This window comes from Brassica oleracea, chromosome C8, assembly GCF_000695525.1.
Source record: "Brassica oleracea var. oleracea cultivar TO1000 chromosome C8, BOL, whole genome shotgun sequence".
Classification (NCBI taxonomy): Eukaryota; Viridiplantae; Streptophyta; class Magnoliopsida; order Brassicales; family Brassicaceae; genus Brassica; species Brassica oleracea.
In genome coordinates, this window is record NC_027755.1 from 29,332,578 (window position 1) to 29,359,773 (window position 27,196).

General features: G+C 34.4%; 4 protein-coding genes and 1 pseudogene across 5 annotated transcripts; 4 read left to right on the plus strand and 1 right to left on the minus strand.

The window, feature by feature from the left end:
- The first annotated feature begins 5,380 nt into the window (after positions 1-5,380).
- LOC106307475 (probable aquaporin PIP2-5) lies at positions 5,381-8,887 on the plus strand. The gene is made up of 4 exons (XM_013744443.1): positions 5,381-5,781; positions 6,513-6,808; positions 8,260-8,400; positions 8,489-8,887. Exons 1-4 carry the CDS (start codon positions 5,478-5,480, stop codon positions 8,606-8,608), a joined length of 861 nt encoding a protein of 286 aa, XP_013599897.1. The 5' UTR covers positions 5,381-5,477; the 3' UTR covers positions 8,609-8,887.
- A 1,930-nt stretch (positions 8,888-10,817) lies between these two features.
- On the plus strand, positions 10,818-11,972 carry LOC106309749. 2 transcript variants are annotated; one of them, XM_013746865.1, is made up of 2 exons: positions 10,818-11,016; positions 11,328-11,972. In XM_013746865.1, the coding sequence occupies exons 1-2, from the start codon at positions 10,833-10,835 to the stop codon at positions 11,837-11,839; spliced, it is 696 nt and encodes a 231-aa protein (XP_013602319.1). In that variant the 5' UTR covers positions 10,818-10,832; the 3' UTR covers positions 11,840-11,972. The 2 variants fall into 2 exon arrangements, with proteins under 2 accessions (XP_013602319.1, XP_013602320.1); XM_013746866.1 differs by having other exon boundaries at positions 11,331-11,972.
- A 1,024-nt stretch (positions 11,973-12,996) lies between these two features.
- Positions 12,997-14,227, plus strand: LOC106307605. The gene has a single exon (XM_013744598.1). The coding sequence runs from the start codon at positions 13,142-13,144 to the stop codon at positions 14,081-14,083; it is 942 nt and encodes a 313-aa protein (XP_013600052.1). The 5' UTR covers positions 12,997-13,141; the 3' UTR covers positions 14,084-14,227.
- Positions 14,228-15,335: 1,108 nt separating this feature from the next.
- Positions 15,336-19,059, minus strand: LOC106307677 (vacuolar amino acid transporter 1). The gene is made up of 12 exons (XM_013744694.1): positions 18,731-19,059; positions 18,370-18,644; positions 17,904-18,118; positions 17,754-17,777; positions 17,236-17,416; positions 16,686-16,905; positions 16,464-16,599; positions 16,209-16,228; positions 15,940-16,085; positions 15,809-15,852; positions 15,660-15,722; positions 15,336-15,542 (listed from the first exon to the last, which is right to left on the minus strand). Exons 1-12 carry the CDS (start codon positions 18,907-18,909, stop codon positions 15,444-15,446), a joined length of 1,602 nt encoding a protein of 533 aa, XP_013600148.1. The 5' UTR covers positions 18,910-19,059; the 3' UTR covers positions 15,336-15,443.
- A 433-nt stretch (positions 19,060-19,492) lies between these two features.
- On the plus strand, positions 19,493-26,521 carry LOC106310580 (annotated as a pseudogene).
- The last annotated feature ends 675 nt before the right edge of the window (positions 26,522-27,196 follow it).

Consider the following 27,196-nt stretch of genomic DNA (forward strand, 5'->3'; position numbering starts at 1 on the left):
TCCACCCATTCACCCTGTTATTCAAACGGTCCTGGACAAAACCAAAAACCTGTATCTTGGATCCCCAAAGACTCTCCGGCAAACCCAAATATGATCACATCCCTCCTAAATTCTGTATCCCAAGGATGTCTCTCAATTCCTGTCTAGTGGACTCCTCAATCTTATGTCCAAATTGAATCGAAGATTTCTGAAAATTAATCAGTTGCCCCGAGACCACCTCATATTCCTTCAGAATCCTAAGAATAGTATGACATTCTTCCTTCTGTGCCTTACAGAAAAAGAGACTATCATCTGCGAACAACAAATGAGAGATTGAAGGACAAGCTCTTGCCACCTTCATTCCCGTGAAATGATATCCTCTTTCAGCCTTCTTAATATTAGCAATCAAAGCCTCAGTACACATGATAAATAGATAAGGGGATAAGGGATCCCCCTGCCGTAAACCTCTTTGAGGAACTATATGTCCACGGGGCCGCCCATTTAGCAAAACATGACATTGAACTGATGATATACATTCCATAATTAATTTAACCCAATGCGGATCAAAACCCATCCTGAGAAGTAGCGCTTGAATAAAACCCCACTCCACCCGATCATACGCTTTGCTCATATCTGTCTTTATCGCCATATATTTACTTTGGCAAGCCTTATTAGTCCGCAGTCCATGAAACATTTCCTGAGTAATAAGAATATTATCTGAAATGAACCTTCCTGGTACAAATGCTGATTGTGTCTCCGATATTAACCGTGGGAGGCATAATTTCAACCGCTGACATAAAACCTTCGATATAATCTTGTACCCTACATTGCACAAGCTAATTGGTCTCAACTCAGACATCCTTGTAGGCCTTTCCGTTTTCGGGATCATACAAATATTGGTAATATTTAACCTTGAATCCATGTCCCCTGTGATCAAAAAATTATTCACCATTGCAACCAAATCAGTTTTGATGATATGCCATGCATGTTGGAAAAAAAGTGCCGTTATTCCATCCGGTCCTGGGGCTTTTTCCGGATGCATCAGGAACAAAGCCTGACGAACCTCCTCCTCCGTTGCTGGCCTCAGCAGCCCATTATTCATCTGTGGAGTAATAGACGGAAACACAGATAGCATTTAAAAAAAAAATTATGGCCTTTTAGCAATAAAAAATCGATTTGTAATCAATATTTTATAAAATATATCAGTTACCATAACTCAAATACACGTAATAAATCTCACTTTTAAATATGGAAACAATAAAAAAATAACTAATAAATAGATTTTGACAAATATTTGATACATCTCCAATGTAAATTAATAAAAAAAAATATAGAACACTTAAAACGGAAAACAAATATAAATTTATAACACAAAAATTTTAATACAACAATACAATTGCACTACAAAATGGTGAGACATCTAAAATATAATATTCACATGAAAACTATAAAATATTATAATATTCTTAATTATGTAATAGTTAGACGTGAAATATTATAACCTCTCAGGTCCACCTCCTATTGCAATTACGTGACATGCAAACATATTCATGTTATATATGATTAAGTGTCTCTTTGAATAGAAAAGTACTATGGTTTCTTTCTTTAAGTGTTTCAGAAATGATTTCTAAAAACAATTTCACAGTTTTGTTAAATATCTTTATGATCGAAAAATTATTATCTAAAATTACATTGTTATTAAATTTCGAATACTTTACATAAGTAGATTAATATTAAATTTTTCAACAGAGATATGGAAACCACTACATTTTGAAAAAAAAATAACATTTTTAAAATGTGTATATCTCTTCAATCATAGGAACCACCATATTTGAAATCTATATTTATCAAAAAATAATATATTTTCTAAAGGTTCGATTTTGATTTTTTCGGTTTTAGATATATATGAACCACTTAGTTATTTGTGAATATCAATTTAGTTTTGAGTTTTTTTTTGCTTCGGTTTTGATTCACTATTGGTTCTCGGTTTATAGTTCCATGTCTAACCAGGATGCTGAAGTGTTTTTTTTTCCTTTGGTTATAATTTTTACAATATCACGTCATAGAACGGGTTATAACCTATAAATATAAATAAAGCTTTGCAGTATATATTTCAAATATTTTCACAAACTCAATGGTAAGTATATCAGATCTAGACATATCATTTCGGATATTTAGGATTCAAAAAGATTCGAATTATCTAAAAATATGAAAAATACCCAAAACATGAAAAATATTTAAACTCCAAAATATCCAAAAATATTTACATACCTAAAAATCTAAAATTTTATTCGAAATCTGACCCGATGAACCAAAAAATACCCAAAATTTTATCCGACTACCCAAATTTTTTTTAAAAAAATTCAAATTTTACCTGAAACCCAAAACTATTGTAAATTCAAACTCAAAACTTAAAAAATATATGTAATACCAGAAACATATTCGAAATACCCTAATATACTTAATATACACAAAATATTTTCGACTAGATCTCGGGTAGGATCTAAACTCAAACAAAGACCCGCGAGTCCAAAAGAAATACCTATTAGGTAATTTTTTCTGAACCTGGACCCAAACTAAACCTATGTTTTGAGTCGGTTTCGGTTTGGTCTTTGGTCCGGATTAAATATTCAGGTCTAAGAGAAAGTTATATAAAATGTACATATAAAATCTTAAATAAACTACTCATAGAATATATAATTTTAAAAAATTATCTTCTTCAATATAATATGACTTTATATTATAATATAATCTAAAAAATCCGCGCTTTCGAAGCGCGGATCAAAATCTAGTTAAAGATTAAAATAGGAAAAAGAAAATGGCTAAAATAGTAAAATGTTAGAGACTGTATATAGGGGACACCTTAAACCTAAAAGTGAATTTAAACTATAAGAACTTTGAAAAAAAACAAAGAAAAAAACATGGCAAAGCTGCAAAGTCAAGTTGGGTCGGTGAAAATAACAACCCACTTTACCCCCCACTTCACCGTCCTCTATGTTCTGAACATGTGCATTTCTTTGTTATGACCAATAGACTAGCTAGTTCTTGACCACTTAATTGTTATTGTAGCCTGAAATAAGACGAGTTCTTGACATTTATTTTTATTTTATTTTTTTGTAAAAGGGCTTAGCTTTTGACCATTTGATTGTTATTCCTGGCTAATATATCTTTTTCTTTTTTTTTCCAATATAGATTGGAAATTCTCTGTTGTACAACGATTGTATGTCTACGTAGGATTTTTTTACCAAGATTCTAAAAGTTACAAAGTGGGAGAAGGCATATGCTACTTTTGAATAAGCTCGTTTAGTCGGCACGACGCTATCAAATATATGGTTCACCTATTTATAGAGCACACAACTTTTTTTGGAGACAACTAATTGGAGAATTCTGTATTATTTAAGGTTCGTTATTTACTGTTGCTATTCAACTGCCGGTAAAAACTTATATCTGTAATTACAATTCTAAAGTGTTTCTTTTAAATAAGTAACATTCTGTGGCCTCTCATACCTCTTGATTCATATCAAATTTCCGGACTCTAGAATCTATCTATTATTATTTTTAAAATATTATAATTCATCACATATATTTTATATTTTATATTTATACTATTATCGTGAACTGATTTTTTTCGCACTCAAGCTCTCATCTTAAAAGTTAGAGCGGTTAATATCGTTTATACCATCAATAAATAAAAATATATAAATTAGTTAAAAATACGAATTTATTTATTTTATTAGATAAATAACTAAAATTAATAGTAATAAGAATTATCCAAAATCTAAATATATATTTTAAAATAAAAAGATAGTTTCTATATACATTGTGTTATCAAAAAAAATATTTTAATAAAAATTAAAAAAAAACACATAACAAAATATTTTAAAAGTAAAAGTTTTATTCTTAATTTTATATAATTAAAATAGAATATTGAATGATTTCTAAGATTTATTTGTTAATAATGAATATAGTGTACAACTTTTTTCAAAATTTATAACGTAAGAATTTTCAAATGAAAACATAAATAATAATTTATGATAATAATAATTTAATTATTAATGTATGTATTAATAATTATTTATAAAATATTTATGTTCACATGTGTGGACGAAACACCTAATAAATATATAAATTTAGGAGAAGAACTAGAGGAAATATTTAGTAAAAAAAAATAATTAGAGGAAATTATTTAATAATGTCATAAATCGTTTAAAGATGATAGTTTAAAAAATTCGTATGCAGCCATATATATTCCACGTAGTCTAATTCTAAATTGATTCTTTATCTTACAACTTTTTACGCCAAAAAAAAACTTTTTCATCCTATTCTAAAAGTCAGGGACCATGATTGTGATCTATGAATTAGCTTGCAATGCAACCACCACACCAGGTATTCTCGTCAACGTCAACCATTATTTATTAATTAACGAATTATATATATGTTTTGAAACGTTACTAAAATATTTTTTCGCTAGCAAACGATTAGATCTTTTCTAAATTGGGATGTTAACAAGTTTACAAAAAAAAAAAAAATGTTAACAAGTTTACATTTAAATATTAAACATGGCTTACAATTTTTTAGCTTATCTTATTCTACATGTCACATGTTTCGTTGGAAGCACATCAGTTGTGGTCATATTTTATTGTAGTTGGGTTGAGTCGGGCCATCTCTTCCGATATTTGGTTCTCTTTGAACACGTTGTAAAAACAGAAACTTTGAAATTAGGTTATTTTGTGACAAGATGAAACTTTCATTTGATTCCATAAGCTATTGTTTTTGGATTTTTAGTTTTCATTTATTGGATAGTCACGAAAATAATGAGTCTCTTGCTACAATAACGTTATTTGGTTGATTAGTAGTACTTAGGCAATAGATTGTTTGTCCATTCCACTAAACCCTAATAACGACAACAAAAAGTTTAATAACAACAACTAAAAAGTACAAACAGTGCGTTGGACAGTTTAGCACAAGAAATTAATTCCGTTGTGTCCTAAGTTCTACTTTCGCTGGAAAATGTTTTACATCATGTAATAATGTAGTAACTAGTAATTAACTACCCATGAATGGTTTAGTGGTATGCGGAATTTTGTGAGCTAGGCGATCTGGGTTAGAAGAAATCCCAGACACTAAAACATGTGTGACCAGATAACATGGATTTCTAATTCTCATTGCGACTAACGGTAGACTCTAACGAGACTAATCGGTTAGATCTCGATCCGCCGGAAGCCCAGGGTTATTAAAAATAAAAATAAAAGATATTAACAACGGTTGATCTCATACCTATGGAAAATCAGGTTCGGTAGAAACTCTTTCCGGTTAAAGAAAAAACAACAACCAAAAAGTAGAAGAGAAAACAGAACAGAGCCCAAAGCCTCGTCACATCTGCCTATAAATTCCCGTCACCCACTCACAGTCTTACCACATCAATTTTCTCAAACTCTCTCTCTTTTCTTAAAAAAAATACAGAGACAGACCCCTTAATTTAGTGAAGAAGTAGAACAATGACGAAGGAAGTGGTTGGAGAGAAGGGATCCTTCTCAGGCAAAGACTATCAAGACCCACCGCCTGAGCCTCTATTCGACGCTACTGAGCTTGGGAAATGGTCTTTCTACAGAGCTCTCATCGCTGAGTTCATAGCCACTCTCCTCTTCCTCTACGTTACCGTTATGACTGTCATTGGTTACAAGAGCCAGACCGATCCAGCCCTCAATCCTGACCAGTGTGCAGGTGTTGGCGTCCTCGGCATCGCTTGGGCCTTTGGTGGCATGATCTTTATCCTCGTCTACTGCACTGCTGGAATCTCTGGTCTGTTTCTCAATTTCTCTAATTATTTTCATAGATTTGTTCCTAGACTGTCATTTTTTTTAATCTTACAACATAATAACTTACTGCTGGCTCAGTTTTATATATGAATCTGTTATATCATGATTGAGAAATGTAATTCCAACAGAACATGAAGTCAGTTTGGTTAGGATGTCTTGATATTTTCGAGTTTTTCGCTTTTAAGATTTGTATTAAATTAGGTTATTCGTTTATATCATAAACAATGTTACATTCATTTGTAATATAATTCGGTTAGTTTGTTTTGTTTTAGCTCACATGAATGTTTTGGTTCAACTTATATAATGGTATAGGTTGACACATAATGGGGGGTTTGAGATGTGTATTAAATTCAGTTACTCTTTTAAATCATACTCCATCTGTTTCATTATAAATGTCGTTTTAGATTTCGGCTCACAGATTAAGAAAACAATTAATTTTGTATATTTCCTTAAAAAAAACACTATTAGTTATACACTTAACAATATTTCAACCAATAGAAAAATAAAATTTGCATAAAATTAATAAATTTTGCATTGAAAATCAAAAACTACGTTTATTTTGTAACGAAAAAAATTCTCTAAAACTACAATACGAAACGGAGGGAGTAATTCATAAACAATGTTACATTCATTTGTAATAAAAATAGCTTTAGTTTGGTTTGTTTTGTTTTAGCTCACATCAATATTTTGGTTCAACTTATTTTAATGGTATAGGTGGACACATAAACCCGGCGGTGACATTTGGACTATTGTTGGCTAGAAAAGTGACGTTGTTGAGAGCAGTAATGTACATGGTGGCTCAGTGCCTTGGTGCCATTTGCGGCGTGGCTTTGGTTAAGTCCTTCCAGTCTTCTTACTACACCCGCTACGGTGGCGGCGCAAACGGTCTCTCTAACGGTTATAGTGTTGGCACTGGTGTTGCCGCGGAGATCATCGGGACATTCGTCTTAGTCTACACCGTCTTCTCCGCCACTGACCCCAAGAGGAGTGCGCGCGACTCTCACGTCCCTGTAAGCTCACTATCTCTTGCAGTTAGATAATTTCACCGCACTAAAATGTATGATATTTAATATATCACTGAAATGATGTCGTAGCAAAATTATTAATCGGCCAAGAGTTGAATAATATGCATTTAATGAGCATGGACACGTATAGCATGTTTTTCTTGGTTGATATTCGAGATCTCTTTTTATTGATATTTTAAACCGTGAAAATTTTGAACTTCAAATCCATAATTTCTCTAGTTCTCTATCTCCGGAATCAGTTTTTACCCCTGTTCTAACTACGCTAGGCGCTAGTCGGACGGCTATCACGGACCTAGCGAATTACCAAAAAATTGGGGAGTAAACAAGATATACGCGGAGATTAGTTTTAAACACTGTTTTCAATTTTCTAATAAGTGTATATATTATTAACTTACGTGGAAAACATCAATTGTTGATGTAGGCTAGTGTAAATTTTCCGTGTTTGTGTCAGCAAGGTGACGAGTTCGATGACTAGGAAGCGTATTTTGCTTTTTTTTTCATGCTTTTTCATTAATGGTATAGCTGTAAATTAATCATCATCTTCTTTTTAGGGTTACGAAAACCTTTTTACAGAGCCGTCATGCTTTCTTTCTCTGATTTCTTCCATTATTTTTGTGTTTTTCTTTCTGGGCATAAAATAAATTTGAAGATTTAAACATGTATCATCCGATTTCAAGCTTTTAAACTTCAAAAATGTGAATAATATTAGTGACTCCGATTTAATGGCCGCCTACGTTGAAATCGCGACGTTTCACCACCGCCGAGCGCTTCTCCGGCCGATTGAGTAATCGCCTGTGCGGCCGTTTTTTAGAACCATGGTTTTTACATATTATGATTTAAAAATTACTATTTCTTTTTGTTTTAAAAGTGGTTTCAACTTTGAATCCATGACACGAGAATCAACTCACCACTAAACTATCAATACTTCGGTAGACCTTTTTTTTCTTTGTCTAGTGGTTCAGCTAACCGGTGTTCAAGTAGTTAAAATTCTGAAATACCGGTTATTGTAGTATTGTGAATTTATCTAGGTCTAAAGATATTTACATCTTAGTAAATAATTTGCTCGGTAAGCTTAATTATATTTGGATTTTTGAAAATTTGGATTTTTGGAAATTTGGATTTTTTTTAGATGTCGAACCATTTATTATGTAGATTTTGCCAGTCTAACTTCTAGATTCTCCATTATAACAAACGTCAGAAAAGGACATTGATAATCTAAACTTTTTGTCTTTCACGCCTATCTCCATCATATGTGAATGTCCTTTATTGTAAATGGTCCCAAGGTTCATTTGCAACCACGTATCCTTCTCTCAAAGTTTGAGACTCAAACCTAACTATATTAATAATATTTGGAGGCTTACATTATTTGTCTCGTGAATAAGTAATGAGTAATAACATATATCTTTTGTTACTGTTGATGATGTGGTAAATTGAAGGTATTGGCTCCATTGCCAATTGGATTTGCGGTGTTCATAGTTCACTTAGCTACAATCCCAATCACGGGCACTGGCATTAACCCTGCAAGAAGTCTCGGAGCTGCAATCATCTACAACAAGGACCAAGCTTGGGACCATCATGTTCGTATTACCATCTAAAAAATTTCACTTATTCGTATTCGATCTCACCTTTGGACAAAGTTTTAATAACATTTTTAAATTTCTACAGTGGATATTTTGGGCGGGTCCGTTTGCAGGTGCGACCATTGCCGCTTTCTACCATCAGTTTGTGTTAAGGGCTGGTGCGGTGAAGGCCCTCGGGTCTTTCAGGAGCCAGTCTCGCGTTTAGCTTTGACTCTCGTCAGTTATCAAAGAGAGCAAAGAAAGAAGACAATAAAGAGCGGCTTTTTATGTAATGTTTAGATGGTTTGGAACCTAGCGACGTGTAGTATCTTAGTTCTAGCTTTCGTGAAGAGAGGTTGTGAGTGTGACTTGTGGGTCAACTTTGAAATGCTACTTCTCTTATATCTATGTCTACTATTTTATGTTGCTCTAACTTTTACTAGTTTTCTGAATTCCTTATGATAAACTTTCCACGCGAGAGTATAAAGGACACCCTATCTTTACACGTGGAAGATTAAGGTTATTTTAGTGTTTTGTTTGCAAGCTTTTAAATTAAGTCTGTAATTAATAATACACTCATCAAAAACACATAATTAATAACACATAATTAATAATACACTCATCAAAAACACACAAGTAATTAAACTATGCAAGTACTCATGCAAATGCAGTGTACGTACGGTAAAAAACTCTCTAAATTAGTAATGTCGAGACTTGAAACTATAGTATTTTATTAATTTATAAGAAAGAATTATATTACTATATTCTAGGATATATATTTTTATAAAATAAAAAGATATCAATTTAATTTTATAAATTTAATTTTCATATTATTTTTATTATATTATTTGGTGTATATAAAATAGATTCATAAAATTTAAATATTGTTCTGGATATAATTTTACTATATTATAAAGATGAACTTCGTTGTAAATATAAAACAAACAATATAATTTTTTATTTGTACTTGTATAAATTGTATATGTATAAATTATTAATTTATGATTTTAACAGGATTATATATTTATATGTGATTTTTTATAAATATTATTTTATTTATCTTACCGATTTGTGTCATATTTTAAGTTGGTCCAATTCGGAACTGATGAAATTTATTATTTTGCGTGTTTATTAATTTATTTTTGTATTTGTATGCATTACAGCTGGGTTTAAGTTTTTTTCCCCTTTCTTTTTGTAAAGGAAGCCACATGCTCAAATTCAATATTCATGAATTTGATAACCGAATAACAAAAATGGGTACAAAGATTTGGTAACTCTTCTGATTTTGATAAGACGTGAGAGAAAGAAGATGTGGCTTGTTAAGTACGCAAAAATGATTATTGTTTCTATCATACTCTGTTGTGTTGCCAATTAGTTTGGAGGTATTATCACAAATACTACTGCTGGCTCATAAAGTATTAGATTGGAAAGTGATGGAAATGAAAAGACGCACTGAGAAGTCAAATTAAGTGGCTCATCATAGAGATAGAGGACCTTCAATGTCTTTCATGCGCATTATTTGAAACACACGATAAAAATAGGTTTGGCACAAGTCAATCGACAAAGCTAATCTCTTCATTCAACCACTTTTCGTTATTGAAAAGCAAGATCTTAATCATCCTTCCTATGAAATACAGGGAACATCATCATTCGCATTTAAACTCAACCACACATTTTATTTTTATCATCTAAAAACAGATTTTATATCTTTTTCAAGTAAGTTTTAACCATTATTTTCTAGGTATTATTACGTGGTGTTTACATTACGTGGTTTTTGTTGATTAGTGAAACCATTATTTTCTAGGTATTATCGGATATAATTTCAGATCCCAATTGTTATCATGAGAAGCAATTATAGTAGATGAATTTCATAAATTTCAAGATATTTACAAACATGTTTGAAGAGAAGAACATTTTTATACATCTGATATTTATTACGAGAACTCTATTATTATTGTATAGTAGTAATCAGTGGACAGATCTAGGTTGAATTTCTACTTGGAGCAAAAGAACAAAACAGCAAGAATATATTTATAAATTCAAATTTTCATTTGAGACGTTATTAAAATCTTAGCAAAATTACACCAAAGAAAAAAAAAAAGGGGGGGGGGAACTGCCCCACCCACTCCCCATACACACTCCCCACCTAGTAGTTTTGGCATTGGTAGTAATAGTATGGCTATATTATTCTTATACCGACAACTGTTTTGCTATATTTAAAAAGTTACGATAAAAATCTTTCAAGATATATAACTTGTAGACAACCATTAGTATCCTGCTTTTTTTCAGCGAATCAAACCTATATTAAAAACGACGAATGTAACCATTACAACTTACAAATCAGATTGGATAACCATTAATACCCTGGTTGTTAGATGATGACAAATGTTAAGTATGTTTTCTTTTGTGGGCCTGTGGCCCATTAGCTGGAACAGAAATAGAGCCCAAGTATGAAGAAGATTACACCAAATTGGGGTTTCTTGACCAAAAACAAGAAACTAGAAGCTTCTTTCTCAACTTGTCGCCGAAGATCACAACCAAAGGTCTCGTCAATGGCTGCTAGGTTTCTTAGTCTGAGACGCGCTTTATCTCTCTACCTCACTAACCAACAACCTCGGCTTCCTCTGTTTCAAGGTATCATCTTTTTTCTTCTCCAACTTGCCTTATCTTTCAAATCATGATGTGCAAAAAGGATCCTTTTGTTGTTATTGTGATTCCTTGTTACAGTTATGAGCATGACATAACATAAAAACTCGGCCTTTAAAGTTTCCCAATCACTGAATCAAAGGCAGAGATGTGTGTAGAAGAGATAGGGTCTCGGGATTTAATGTTTTGGTTTTACACTAGACAGAGATTTGTATAAATAAGGGAGATTTGTAATGAATTATAATCAAGCATTTAAAATTTAAAATAGTTCTCTCATTTTTTTTAAAAAACAATCTCAGCAGGTAGGCTTTCACAATCAAAGCCACTCTTGAGCAGAGATTATGCATATGTGGGATTACTTCAGAGGCACTTATGTGTATCCCGTGAGGCTAGTGAAGCTGCTGCAGGAACCAATGGCTGCTGCAACTCTTCAAACTCTGTTTCCGAACTTTCCAAAGCTCCTTTCACCTCCCCTGCAACAACAGCCTCTGAGGATCTGATTGTGAAGTACAAGTCCCAGTTGAAAATAAACCCGAGGCATGACTTCATGATGGTGTTTACCTGCAAGGTATGCGAGACGAGGTCTATGAAGATGGCCAGCCGAGAATCATACGAGAAGGGGGTTGTGGTGGTGCGATGCGAAGGGTGTGATAATCTGCATTTGATTGCAGACCGTCTTGGCTGGTTTGGAGAACCGGGGAGCGTGGAGGAGTTGCTCGCTGCTCGTGGGGATGAATTCAAGAAAGGATCTATGGATTCTCTTAGTCTTACTGTTGATGATTTGGCTGGAAAAAAGATATCCGATGAATAGAGCAAGAAGAGCTCTTCGTTACTTTTAGCTATTATATTCACTACTAGGACTTGAACCCTACGGAAAACATAAAATTATATCCTGTTTTTTTTTTTAATATTAATTTTTGAAATAAAATTGGTCTTAGTTATTATGTAAATACTAAGCTTTGATTTTTTAAAAGCAATTGTAGAATGAACACTGAAACGCATCTTTCTCATTCTTGTTAATCTACTCATGGCTGCCACATTGGTCTTGGTTCGAGAAGTGCAGCTTTGGTCAAAACCAGTTTATATAAGCGCATTCGCAATCTGCCAATCCTCATAACGATGGGACAAACATTGTTAACAATGTTGTAAAAAAAGTTGAGAGAAAGCATATGATTCTACTGATGAGAAGAGAGAAAAGAGTAGTGAAAATAGAATTAAATAAGCGAAATGAAATTACTTGTCAGATCATCGGTCATGGCCCAGTTAGGATGAAGTATTAAAAGATCAAATGAGTGATGAATCGATTAGACTTTGTAATTGCAGCCTCCGGACTTTACATGTTAAAATGGAAAGATTGCTCAATGCAACGTAGTGTATGAGACTAACAGATTAGATTTGGTGTATATGATTATAAACTCGTTAGACTGACTGATTTTTTTCTCAAAGATAATTTTTTTTTTGTCAAACCTCAAAGATAGTTTTGTTTTGTTTTTTACAAGATACTTTTTCAATATAGACAGACATGGTTGAATGTAGTTGTTTTCAGAATAATATTTCTATGGACCAAAACTTAATTTAACCATACTGTCAGTTGAGAAAAAAAAAATAGCATCGTCTTCATCTTTTAGTACTTAATTTTCCGAGTAGATTCAGCACGTTCTAAGTTGTTTGAGATTAGTAATTCCACATGTGCATTATGAATCTATTGACGATATATGATGTTCACGTATAACTACGTTCAGCTTCAACTGGTGTTTTTTTGAAAGAAACAACAAAAGTGTCACATGAAGCATCGAACTTCGCTTTTTTGCCTAACGTGGCTTTTTTTTGTTGGTAATTATTGAAACCATTCTTATTCTTGCAAACCAATTATAGTAAATGAATACCATAAGAGTTCAAGACATTTACAAACATGTGTGAAGAGAACATTTGCCATATGTATATATCTAAAATTTGATGATATATAGTAACTTTCTAAGCTTTTATAAATGTTTTCTTGTAGACAGCCATTGATCTCCTGCTTATTAGATACCAAATGTGTTTTTTTCTATCCTCAAGTAGAAAAGAAAAAGACAGGCCGGTGTACTTGTGGGCCTGTGTCTCGTTGGTTTGAATGGGCGACATGTTCGGTCCGATGGAGCCCAAATATGGAAGAAGATACACACCAAACTCGAAGCTTCTTTCTCAAACTTTGTCGCCGAAGACGAGAGAATCTTTAATTCTCATACCCAGAAACCAGATTCACACCCAATCCCCCTTCTTCGAAAGAAGACAAGCCATGTCGGATTCTTTAGTGACGGCGATATACAGTTGGTTCACACCGACAGTACTATTCATCTTCCTCAACTTAATAATTGGCACCATTGCAATTTCCTCTTCTCTATCTTCCAAATCCAACGATCCAAACCAAACTCAGATCCAACGCTCTCCTTCCGTGATTCACCGTCTCAAGTCCATTAACTTCTCCTCTTTCACTTCCCCACCAGACAAAGCTCATCTCCAGTTTCCTCCTGTCGCAACAACTCCAGACAACGAACCAGCTTCCATCGAACAGAACCAGCCTTTTCTTTCTAGATCTCCTTCTGTTCTCCACCGAATCAAATCTTTCAATCTCTACAATTATATTTCTCAAGAACCCATCACCGTCGCTGAATCACCGCCGCCGCCGTCTGTCCCCGCCGTCGAGGAAGAGGAAGACACAAGTCCGAGCCTTGAAGAGGTTTACAGTAAGCTGAATCTGAACCATGTGGCTCGGACAAAGTCTGATACCGAGCCAGCTGCTGGAGTTATCCCACCGAAGCTTCCCAAGAAGATGAAGAAATCAGCGAGTACCAAGTCTCCTTTCTCTCATTTCGAGGAGCCGGAAGAAGCCGTCGAGGCTCGTCGGCCGGAGACGGTTAGAGTCACGAGAGTGACTCCGGTGGAAGAAGCTGATGAGCAAGTAGACGCCAAAGCTGATGACTTCATCAATCGTTTCAAGCATCAGTTGAAGTTGCAAAGGATTGATTCCATCACCAAGTACAAGGAGATGGTCAAGAAAAGAAACGACAAGTGAAATAAAAATTCTGGGGTCTGTTTCTTAATTATGTATTAATTTTGAGGACTGTTTTTATAATTACCTGGTTGTATTCTCAATTTGATGTAATGTTTTTTTTCAGTGTGCTTATCCAATTTGTGAACTGTGACTGTTTTTCTCTTCGAACGCTCTTTTCACCAGTTATTTACATGTGTTGTTTTCATATTGATTTTGAGATATAAGATCTATTGTTGTTAAGATAGAAGGTTCATGTGATTGCCTGTTGTGGTAATACTGACTGTTTTAGCTGCATGTAATTTATAATCAGACATATTAATGGTTCTCTCATTTTCTGAAAATAATCTCAGCAGGAAACTTTCACTAGGCGTGGTGGACCTTCGGAACCCATTTGGTTCGGATCGAGTTTTTGGATTTTTTTGGTTCAGTCCCTTAACTCGTTTGGTCCGGGTTTGGTTAATAACCACAACTAGAACTTGAACACTGGGTAGAAAGTTGTTCAAAAAAAAAAAAAAACACTGGGTAAAAAAAAAAATAGTTCCTTGTATTTTTATATTAGTTTAGAAACAATAATGTACTTTTAACCTTATTTTAAGAAACAATATTGGTATTATAATTGTTATTCTACTTAAGACTGCCACGTTGGTCTTGGTTTGAGAATTGTAGCTTTGGTCAAAACCAGTTTAAATATAAGTTCCTTGGCAATCCTCACATTTGACAATATGACCAACATGGTTAACAATGTTGTACATGCGCAACAAATTCTCAAGTCCGAGAATATAACAGTTGCAAAAAGTAAAGAGACAAACCAATAACAAGGTTTACACCAACGTTATTTATTACTAGTAGGCTAGTAGCAGCAACCAGCAGAGAAGTCATAGTGAAAGAGATGGCTTTGGATCTTAGAAGTCAAACTAGCAGAGATGGCTTGAGTCCTTAGGGAGATGGAGATTTACCTTTGCCTGAGACTTTTTTTTTTTTTTGCCTGAGACTTGAATAGATAAGGCTTAATTAGTCTTCATCCATGGATTTTGTTATGTCTCCTGCCTGGCTCTTGAATTCTTGATGCAGCGGTTCTTTGGCCAGTTTGGCTATTTTATTTTGCTTGCTGAACAATAATGTTGTAAGATATGATTACACATTAAGAGACTAAAACTAAATGAGTACGAATGTAAAGTAAACTTACACCACTTACAAAAAAAAAATATTCGAGATGTCAAAAAAAATTTGTTCGCATTTTTTTGTATGTAAATAAGGTGGTTGTGGATATAAATTAAAGTTCGCCCACTGAGAAAAAGATAATAATAATCGATTTATAGAAAGTGATAGTGCTGTAATAATTCTCCACTGACTTATTGAAAATGGATAAAATAATTCATTTCTAGGTGTTCAACTTCTCGATGATCTTTGAAAGGGCTGAGTAAGTGCCCATAGCTGAACATACTGCTCCTACTGTGATAATTACGACACAAAGCGCCACCTACAACACACACGAAAATGGTTGTCAAGAGAGGATATGCATATTGGCTACTTATAGACATTAGAAACTCAAAGTGGACATTTTGGTTTTTCGTTTTCCCGGTTAAGAGATGTATACCTGAGTAGGGGTTACTTTTGTCCTTAAGATGCTCAAGAAACAAGCGGGTGGTAGTATCAACGTCTGCGTCCAGAAGCACAACATTCATATGAAAATGCAAACTATATATGATTTTGCTTGCATAACAAGAAACTATATATGTAACTTACAATGAGCATTGTCAAGAATGATCCAATCAATGACATGACAAGGCCTGCAAGAAGTGAGTGTCAATAGCTATGTGAAATATATAATTGCAATGAGAGTAACACCTTTTTATATTTTTTTTGAGTTTGATTACCGAAAAAGGGAATCGCAAGACCAACGAGCAAAGTAGAGAAGGCCAGTGCGCTTCTAATGGCGATTGCATAGAAACGTGACTTGCCATGGTTTGATGGTAGTAACTCCTCAAGACTCATTGCAACCGGAGATAATGTCAACGCATATGTGATTTCTTTATTAAGGCCACACAATTTTTCAGTTTCCATAGATGATAATATATATGAATAAGGTTGCGGAAATTACAGAAATAAGGAAAGAGTTTCTGAAAAAATCATTAGAAAAGGATATTTGGTAAATGGACTGACTACCTGCAAAAGGGTTTAGAGAAACGACAATGAAATATATAATGGTATTTCTGTAATATACTGTATTATACTATCTAAGTCATTTGCCCATAAACACATTTCATGGTATTGTGTATGCAATCAATATTTTAAAACCTTTGACATATTACAAAATCAACGAAATATCCTAGTGCATCTTAATGAGAACCATCCCCATTTTTTCATGTATAAACTAAAAGATGTATGGAACGAAACTTACTGTGGTCCACAAAGCAATCTTAGATGCAACCAAATCTTGAGGCAAATTGAGAGTAAACTGTGATTCTGTTGATTCTCCGAACATGCTATATCCCATGACAGCGACACCCGCATACATCAAAGTACAAATTCCAAAACTGCAAAGTAAAATAAAAAATCTACTTCAGAAAAACAAAAAAAATATAGAGTTCTAAACATTTGTAATGTCTTTATAACATTTTACCATGTTACGAGAACTGCTGGGAATTGAGAGGGTTTGGCCATTGAAGTATAAATATTTGGGAAAACACCATGCCCTGAATAACAATAACCATAAAGTCCTACAGAAACCGGTAATGTTGCTAGGTTCAGAGGAGTTCCTTTACTGTGAATTCCAACCTCATCAATCAAACCGACCCAGAACAAGCACAAAACCACTAAAACTGATGCAATCACCCCTCCAGCTGAAAAATTAAGGATATGATTAGTTATAACCGAAACTCAATAAAATTTTATACGTTTGACTAAATTAACTGAAGTTAGATTTTGTTTACCATATATAATGTTAGTTACAATAAACTATTTACAGTTTTTAACCGAAAACCGAGTAAACCAGAAATTCCAGACCATATTAAATCAAAATTTAGTTATAATTTGGTATAAATATGTTAAATGAACAATTGAACCGAACCAAACCAGAAAACTGAATGCTCACTCATAATTCACTAAAGATCTGAAAAAAAGTTAAGATGAGTCCTTGAAAGATCCAAAGAACCATCTTTAGATGTTTATACCTGAAATGTAACTTAATATACTGAGATCTCGAAGCCAAACAGTGGGGAGAACCGCAATGGTGGTAAGAAGAGCAAATAGATGAGGTGCATCTAAATGAAACCCTCCAATACTCAAAGCAGCATTTGGAAATAATGATGAAAGATTGTCACTCTCCAGAATTATGTATTCAACACTCATAGCCTTCATAGAAAGAACATTGAAACATATCAAGTCTGTAACTTTATTATAACAAAAAGAACATCCAGCATTCAATCCAATGCAATTGCACAATTTTTTGTCCTATTTACAATAGCATTTCAGTATATGTGGTGTTAATTATTTTCAACAATAATATTACTCATAACCACCAAATAATCCAATAATCCAAGTAAAAAACAAGAGAGGGGGGAAACACTATGGACCCTGACTAAAGGTGTTGTACTACTCCACATGTGGTCCCTTTAATAAGAATGTGTGTTTTGTCTTTATTAATAATAATATAAAGTAAACTATTGGAGGAACTGCAAGTTGTACTTACATATAGCTCCAGATAAAGTATTACCTGCAATCAAAAAGAGGAAGAGAACTATAAAATATGACATAAATGATATCTTATAAACCTCAGATTTACAGTAAATAGATGACGAATTTCTTACTAAGTGTATCATCGATAAAATGTTGTACTTACGGAGACAAGGATGCGGCCGGTGGTTCCAAAAGCGGCATGGCCAATGTCTGGATAGGTCTGGAGATCGGGGTGGCTATCAAGGCAGTAACGCAAAAGCAATCCAGTGTAAAAACAAAGAACACCAAATGCAAAGAGTATGAGAAGTCCCAACCATCCTCCTTCCTTCACAGCATATGGTGTTGACAATATTCCAACCCCGCATAAAACATTTACTCCTGCACATGTGTGTGTATCTATGTCATCACTCAAAAAGTAATTTTAATTAACAAGGAGCAGGACTGGTTCTAAGACTTTAATTTGGAGGTTATAGATATTTAATAAGAACTTTAATGATTTCTTTTACAAATTGGGGGCTTATATATAAATTACATCTTAAAATTTTGAGAACCAAAACCAATGTTTCAGTTAGTTGTGCCCGACAGGAAGTGTCACCATTTACATTACCAAGTGGTTTGATGAAACTCACCATTAAGAACAGCTTGTCCGAATGAGCTATCGTTAGAGATTCCCATTTCATGAGACACCCTGGATGAGGCTTTGGAAGGAAGTAGAGAATGAGAGCTGCGTTTACGCTTTGCTGCTTCTTCATCTACTAGGAGAGGTTTTCTAACAGCAGGTAACGATTCTGGAGTATGTCTTCTTGTTAAGGACGAGAAAGAGCTTTCAAATCTTGACAATGAAGAATTACCCAAAAAACCAGGACTGGGAGATGGTAGACTTCCATATAGATCAATAGATTGTCTAACAACATTATAACAGAGTAACATGAAAATGGTTAGATCCAAAAAAAATGTAACAAATCTGAGAATCATGGTCATATAATATACCTGTAACTCTTTGGCCATGCCGTTGAGTATGAGTTAGGTTTAGAATGATGTTGGTTTTGATTATGAACATCAGAATAATCAGAGAAAGCTCCATCATCTTCTTCTTCGGACAAGTTCTTTCTCTCGTCCTCTCCATCACTCTCAAGGTAGAGGCTCTGATCAGAAGATGAGTGATTCATTTTCTCACAACCCTTATCCGATAAACACAACTTAGATTTTTGTGGAATCTTTAAATTACAAAAGACAAAATATTTGATTCACAGAAAAAGTAGGAGTCTAGGCGAGTGAAAGGGCAAAACGAAGACCCGGTCGAGGGCAACTATATTAGTAAAGAGCCGTTAAAATGTGAGTCATTCATATATAGCAATCAGATTTAACTATGGTTAAGTTAATGTAACTATAGTTCAAGCATTATCCTTTTATAACTCACTGAATATCTTCAAAATTAGACTTAAGATTATATAACTCTTTGGTTTTTTGGTGCTTCAAGAAAAGAGCACTATCTACACGTCAATGTTAACAACCCCAACCTCTCTAGCTTTTTCGAGTATGCAAATGATACATCGTACATCATCATCATACACGAGTTACTTTTTTAAATTATTATTTTTAACATTTAACTTTCGAAATATCAATGCGTGTCGTGACGGATCAAAGAGATGAATGTTTAACATTTAGATCATTTTTTGTATATGTTACAAGTCCCTTGAATCATATGCATGAACAAGCCCATGAGTGATGATTGGTCAAGCCCAACGTTAACCCTTTCAGTCTCTTCGCCTTCTGTAAATCCCTAAAGGAGGGAAAATTCCCAATTTTGAAATCAATCACAGAAAAGTCCAAAACGTCTTTGACGAAACGTTCTCTGTAACCAACCTCGATCCCATGGATGAATCCGATTCGGATCCTGGATCCTACCCAATCCCGCCCGCTTCGGTTCGTCTCGCATCCTTCTCATCTCTCACTCCGCCTCCTCCTCTCACGCCACGTCACTCGTCGTACGCGCCCACTCCAATCGTCTCCGCCCCTAGCTGGGTTTGCTCGATGAAGCCAGCTCGGCGCGATCCATCGGCGGCGGTGGACTGAGCCGAGAGGAAGCTCTCGCGTGGGAGCTCTTTACACCGTACCAGAGGTTCCTGATTGTGGCGATTATCGGCGTCGCCGCCGCCGAGTCGAAGAAGAACGGTGTGATTGCTCAGCTCCAGAACTCGGTTGATCTCAGGGTTCGTAATCCTTCTTTTTATACCAGTCTCAGTTAAAATAGAGCGTTATTCTCGGATCATGAATTTTTTTATTTTTTTTTTAATTTTACGTTATTTGTTTTCAGATTGCCTTCATAAGTCCTTCTTGTGCTCATCTCTCTAGATCTCCATGTTTTAACTCATTAATTGTAGATAATCACATTTTGAGGATTAAATTGTTAGAGAAGCTTTTACAGTAACAAGTGTTTTAATTTTAATTTTAATCTGTGGTGTGGATTTGTTTCAGGACCAGGTTCTTACAAGCATGCAACAGAAGCTGGATGCTTTGTGTAAACAGCTAAATCATACCAAGGATCAGTCTGGGAATGGATCCAAGGGGGTAGATCTTGATGATGATGATTTACAGTCAGCTTTCAGAGAGAAGTTTGGATCTGAGAATGTTAAATTTGTAGAGTGTGGTTGCTGGCTATGTGATCAACATCATCACTCCTCGCCTGCTGTACAGGTGTGTGTTTGTGTGTGCTCTCTTGCTTTTCAATGGAAGTCACTGAGCATCTATGTATGACTTTACTGTTTTTGCTGTTTAGGATAAAGCTCTCGCAAATATGGTGATTGACGCTGAGCCAGAGGAGAGGCGTATGTCTTACTTGTCAGATTGGTCTTCTAGTGACACTACTGCTGCAGAAATGCATGTATGTTTCTGTGACTTTCTGAATCAATCTTTGTGGTGGATCTTGTTTTTTTTTTTCTTTGTTGCAAATGAAGATGATTTGTTTGAAATTTTGATTGCAGTTTGATAATCTTTCACTCGACCAAGACATGCTTTCTCTCAGAAAGGAGTGTCAAGAGAAAGATGAAACGATAAAGGACCTAACTTCATTTCTTCAGCTAACCAACAAAGCTGGTTCAAAGGTAAGACTTTTTTCTTTCTTTTCATAAAAAAAAAGACCTTAAGTTTTGATTTTTTTGTATCCTTATAACTTGGATAAACATGTTTATATTCTCTCTTTAACAGAGAAAAACAGAGCTTGAAGAGATTATTCGCAGGAAGAAGACAATTATCAAGAAGCTCAAGAGGGACGTATTGATGTTAGAAGAAAAGGTGAGAAACTTGACTAAAAATCTCAATCTTTCACCCTAAAGCGTTCCTTGTAACAACTAAACTTCAGCATTATAAATATAACCGTTCATTGTTGTCAAATGTATAGGTCACACAGCTCACTAGGCCCCGGAGGTGGTCCTGTTCAGCTGCAATCCCAAACACCCGTGAATTCCCAATGAGACTGGACAATCTTCTTTATGATATGGATGTTTCCACAGCTTCTTCAGCCTCTGATTCAGAAACTCCTGCAAACACACCTCGAAGAACTGGGTTGGAGGACGTTCCAGTTGATTCCATCAAGGAGGAGCCCTCAGCTTTGGGACAAACCCAAAAATCAGCGCCAGCTAAATCCTCAGCATCACTTGTAAAAGCTGTGGAGCCGCCTTCAGTAGTTAGTCCACTGACTAATCAAAAGCCTGTTCCAGTGTCTTCTTCCTCATCGTCTTCTTCTCCAAGGATGAGACGGGCTTCTTCTTCTAGTGGTGATTCAATGAAACATAGAAGGCCAATTCAGGTTGCCCCAAGAGCTTCTTTTGGCTCACACAAGAGATGGGTTTAGTACATTTGGATCTACCGGTAAGTATCATTTGCCATATCTGAGAGAGAAAAAACTTGTTATATATCTAGCTAAAAGTATGATATATTCCATGATTATTTAATTTAAGGATGATGACTTCATATGAGTCTAACTCTCTCAAAAGTCGAAACTGAGATTTGAATGGGGTTCTTTTGAGTTTGAAAATGAATTCTTCAAGAGGGTATAAAACATCAGAGTTTCTGCTCAATCACTTACAGAAGAAACACGTTCTATCTACATCTTAGCCGTTTGTGCCTTTTGTTGTCATCATTAACTGATTTGAATTTAGGTTAGAAATCTGAAAAAGCAAACATGTATTAGAACATGTCCAATGATTAGAGACTCAAAACAATTTCTCAATTTTTTTAATATTTTAATGTAAATAAACTATATAAACGCTTAGGGCAAATCTCCAAAAACTTTACAAGACTATCAAATAAACAATCGGGACCGAAACCCAAATTCAAACTATCACATAACTATGATTTTGTTTCAGTCCAAGTTTGAATCCCAAAAAAAATATTTTAGCATATTCCTGATCTTGTCTACTATTTGACCACAACAGGCCTGTTCTTTTCCATCTTGATCGACTATCTGGATGGAAATGAAAGTTTTGTTCGTTTAGGCACTAAAAGTGCAACTCATTCAGATGGACCCGAAGACCCGAACCGGAACCAACCCGAAAATATAGGTTCGGGTCCGGGTCCGGGTCCATGCTAAGTACCTATTGGATCTTTTGTTTTTGGACCCGCGGGTCTCGGTTCGGGTCCGGGTCCTACCCGAGACCCGTTCGGGTACCCGAAGTACCCGCAAATAATTGTATATACTAGGTATATTTGGGTGATTGGGTATATTTTTGGTATTTCAGATTTTTTTTAAAGTTTCGGGTTTGAATTTTCGGGTATAATTGTTGGTTTTTGGTGGAATTTTAGATTTTTAGAAAATATAATTTGGGTATTCGGGTAAAATTTGGATATGTTTTGGGTTTTCGGGTCTGATTTTGGATAAAATTTTGGGTATTTTTGCGGTTCTTCGGGTATTTTTAGAGTTTTCGGGTCCAATTCGGGTATTTCGGGTCTAGTTCGGGTCCTAAATACCCGAACCGACCCGGATCCGAAATATACCCGAAAATTTTGGATATTTTACGGGTATTGAAATTATAGATCCGAACCGACCCGGACCCGACAAGACCCGACCCGGAACCGAGCCGAAAAGTTATAGGTACCACCTATATGGGTCTAAAATGCTAGGACCCGAAGGACCCGAACCCGACAATACCCGACCCGAACCCGACCCGAAGACCCGGATGCCTAGGCCTAGTCCATTCAGCAGAACCAATTTGGACCATTTGAATGAAAATAGTTCATTCAAAATGGTATAATGTCTATTATGCCCCTAATGTAATTCACAAATTACAAACCTATATATCCATTTTGTCACACACAAAAACTGATAAAACTACAAAAACACGTTTTCATGAGAAAACTTAAAAACTAATTTTTCATGCCAAAACTACAAAAATGCATTTTCCCGCCAAAACCGAAAAATTTCGTTTTCTCGCCAAAACCGAAAAATCTCGTTTTTCTGCTAAAATCGAAAAATCTCGTTTTCCCGATCAAACCGAAAAATCTCGTTTTCTCGCCAAAACAGCAAAAATCTCATTTTCCCGCCAAAACCGAAAAATTTTGTTTACTCGCGAAAACCGAAAAATCTCATTTTCTCGCCAAAACCGAAAAATCTCGTTTTCTCACCAAAACAAAAAAATCACGTTTTCCTGCCAAAACCGAAAAATCTCGTTTTCCCGCCAAAACCGAAAATCTCATTTTTTTCTCGCCAAAATCGAAAAATCTCGTTTTCCCGCCAAAACGGAAAAATCTCATTTTCTCGCTAAAACAAAAAAATCTTGTTTTCTCGCCAAAACCGAAAAATCTCATTTTCTCGCGAAAACCGAAAATTGTATTTTCCCGCCAAAACCGAAAAATCTCGTTTTTCCGCTGGAACCTAAAAATCTTGTTTTTCCGCCAAACAACAAAAACATGTTTTCCCGCTAAAACCAAAAAATCTCGTTTTCCCGCCAAAACCGTAAAAACCTGTTAATTTTGAAACAATTTTAATGTAAATATATAAAACTAAATAATTAAAGATAATACAGCTACAATTAATATCAAACATATGATTAAAACAACACAAGGATATTTTGGTAGTTTATTTACTAAACTAATTTGGATGGAAATGAAAATAAAGAAACAAACATAAAATCCATTTAGATGATTCATCTAGATGAGCTATCTGGATGGACAAACAAACAGTCACAAAAATCTGAATAGATCATCTGAATAGATCATGTAAATGAATCATGTGAATGAAGATAGACAGATGGTGAAACGAACAGCCCCAACCATGAACGCAAGACTTCTATCTTTCTTTTAGAGAAAACAATGTTAGCGGACCAAAGACGCAATAAAATGAACATTTTATATTTTTCTTGATCAATTCTTATAACTAAAATATAGAATAGGGATTGCAAGAGTATAGTCTCCCTAACCTAGAAAATAGTTGCAAAACTATTGTCTATACAACAAAAACAAAGAATTAAAGAAAAAATTAACATATAAAATAGCATATTCTATAGAATAATCCCAAGAAAAATAACACATCTATAATTTCTTCTATGACATTTTCTGGCATTCACTTTTGTATGTGTGACTCTAATCAACAACTACTATCTACCGATCCAACAGGACGGGATGGGTTAGGTTAAAAGATAACAATTGCTGATAATGTAGATGTGGAAATGTCCGATTGTGAAATAATTGACATTGCATGAAGGCCATTTTCAATGTGTGTTTCTTCAAAGACATTCTAATCAGAGACAAGTGTAATAAAATGTTCTCCACCACAAGTTTCATGTAATACATAATGATTAACCAATTGGATTTTTTTTACCAAGAAGACAGTCCCTGAAGTGAAAAATTCTTTATAGTAATCTTTTCGTTATTATTAAAAACAAATATATAATACACATATAAAATTATAGGCTAAGATACATCATAAAGTAAGATTTAAGTTTAAGCTAATGCTTTGATTCAATGGTATTTTGTTTATTTCCTTTATTTGGAGCCCTGTTCTCATGGGTGATAATTGCTTTCTTAGTTAGTAACCACTTTGACTTCATTTAGAAAATGATATAATTGTATATGCATGATTAATGTTTCAAATAAATAAACTTGATGTTTTCATTTCGTACAGTCTCAAAGGAGTTTAATACACATGACCCTACACTTGTACACAGTGATTAACCTCACACTACTGTATTGTTATTTTTATGCGATTATTTTGTGTGTTTTCTGTGTTTAGAGTCACACTAACGCTTCAGTTCAGGGTTAGTCTTAGGAGACGTCTGCATAAAGTTATGTTATAGATTTCATTTTAGGAGTGATATATTTGAAGTTTAGTTAATATACTACTATAATATCTATTTTTTTAATTTTTTTTTAAGAATTATGTTAATTAATCTGCATTCCTGTCGCTTAAGAAGTAGCAATTTTTAAAAAAAACTAATATCTTTCCTAAGACTTTTTTTTTGTTAAGTATGTGAATTTTCATTAAACAAGTTAATGATACAAGGTGATACAATAGTTTTGATGAAATCAAACCTTATGAATCTATGAAAGCTAATTAAAGCATGGGTGTCTAAGTAAGCCACAAAAAAAAGGTAAAAAACATCTTCCTTAGAACAATAAAGGTCTAAACACATTCCTAAAAAAATGTTTAAAGCTTGGCTTGGGTAGGGTGACAATGAACAACCGAAGAGGCAAGAAACCGGTACCTGAATATAAAATGTTAATTTACCATAAATCAATTCACATTTTTTTATAGAAATTTTCTAGTTCTGAAATTTATTGACATTTTCCATTAAATTTTTTTTTGTCAACTCCTATTAAAACATTTACAAACTCAGATTATCAATTTTGTTTAAATATGTGTATGAATTTCAGTAGATAAATTTCTTAAAAATTCTAAGGGCAATTCTCTCAAAAAGCCATTTCAAAGTTTTTGTCACAAAAATAGCTCTCAAAAATAAAATGACCAAAATAATCTTTTTTATTTTGAAAATTTTAATATTAATTTTTATTTTTTTTAAATTTGAAACCCTATCCCAAAACCCACCCCTTAATTCTAAACCCTATTTACTCACTAAAAAATACTTTTTACTCGTCAAAAGGTAAAAGTATTTGCGTATATTTTGTTTTCAAATAATCAAGTATTTTGTGGATAAACATTTGATTTTGACAAGGAACGATTCAAGTCAAATAACTTGTAGTTATTAAATTTTTTCGTGGTATTTGATATAACTGAGTATTTGATCCAACAAATTAAGTAAACCAAATTACTTAAACTAGCTTAACCCGAGTTGCCATGTGTAAATTTTCCATACTAATCTGTGTATTTGTATGTACAGAGATTGACTTGGTTGGCTTTGATGAGTGGGGGTACACCAAGGAGTCCAACTACAAATGATCGTAGAATAATCATGAAGTTGGCAGATGGTGGGAGGTACAAATTAAAGATCAAGTCAATACTCTTCTGCTGGCGGCAACTCTTGTAGCCACCATGACTTTTACTGCAGGGCTCACATTACCAGGTGGTTACAATGGTTCTGCTCCCAACTTGGGAATGGCCGTTTTGACCAAGAAAACAGCTTTCCAAGTCTTTCTTGTATGCGACACATTGGCAATGTACTGTTCCATCATTATTATAGTTGCCCTCCTTTGGGCACAGCTCGGTGATATTTCTATCATACTCAAAGCGTTCTACATGGCACTTCCATTTCTCGGACTTGCGCTTACATCAATGTCGATAGCGTTTATGGCTGGCACATATGCAGCGGTAAGCCACGGCACATATGCAGCGGTAAGCCACTCCTTAGAATGGTCTCGAAGGTAATGATGCTCTGTATCGTGGTTCACAATGCAGCTGGAAGTGTCAGGTGAATGTTTATTCCATTAATTATCGAATAGGTGTATGACACCTGTCATATTAAGTCTAATTACTCACTTTGCTGTTAACCTATCTTCCTATTGAATATTGAACGTGTTTACATTGGGCTCGAAGGGCCCTGGTTCCTATGGAGTTTAATGGACACATGCTAAGCTTGGGCATGAGTGTTCAATTTTGAGAAACAGAAAAAGAAAGGCTTGTGTGTAAAGACAAAAATTAACAAATCTGGCTGGCCCAATAGAAAACTAGCAGCATTATCAACCAAGATCCAAATTATATTTTATCAAACCAATCTGAAGCTACTTCTATGTGGTTTACTGTATTGTTACCAGATTAGTATAAAATACACAACAACAACAACAATATATTAACGTGTAACTGACAATTCTTTAACAATATATATATCTGAGTAAACTAATGCATATTATGCCTTATCAGATAACCAAAGATGCATTTCAACAAGAAGTATCACTTTACAAAATGCAGCTAAAAAGAATGGCCTATATCCTTTTAAAGCAAAAGAAATTTACTCAAGGCTAAAATCTGAAAAGAGTTAGGCTAAGAAGGACAAGTTACAATTGAGG

Coding starts and splice junctions, on each gene's coding strand:
- LOC106307475 (XM_013744443.1), top strand. CDS start 5,478: ATGACGAAGGAAGTGGTTGGAGAGAAGGGATCCTTCTCAGGCAAAGAC. Junction 5,782..6,512: donor CTGCACTGCTGGAATCTCTG/GTCTGTTTCTCA, acceptor TTAATGGTATAG/GTGGACACATAAACCCGGCG. Junction 8,401..8,488: donor ACCAAGCTTGGGACCATCAT/GTTCGTATTACC, acceptor AAATTTCTACAG/TGGATATTTTGGGCGGGTCC.
- LOC106307605 (XM_013744598.1), top strand. CDS start 13,142: ATGGGCGACATGTTCGGTCCGATGGAGCCCAAATATGGAAGAAGATAC.
- LOC106307677 (XM_013744694.1), bottom strand. CDS start 18,909: ATGAATCACTCATCTTCTGATCAGAGCCTCTACCTTGAGAGTGATGGA. Junction 18,119..18,369: donor CGGACAAGCTGTTCTTAATG/GTGAGTTTCATC, acceptor ACACATGTGCAG/GAGTAAATGTTTTATGCGGG. Junction 15,723..15,808: donor CATTCTTGACAATGCTCATT/GTAAGTTACATA, acceptor TTCTGGACGCAG/ACGTTGATACTACCACCCGC.
- LOC106309749 (XM_013746865.1), top strand. CDS start 10,833: ATGAAGAAGATTACACCAAATTGGGGTTTCTTGACCAAAAACAAGAAA. Junction 11,017..11,327: donor TCGGCTTCCTCTGTTTCAAG/GTATCATCTTTT, acceptor AAACAATCTCAG/CAGGTAGGCTTTCACAATCA.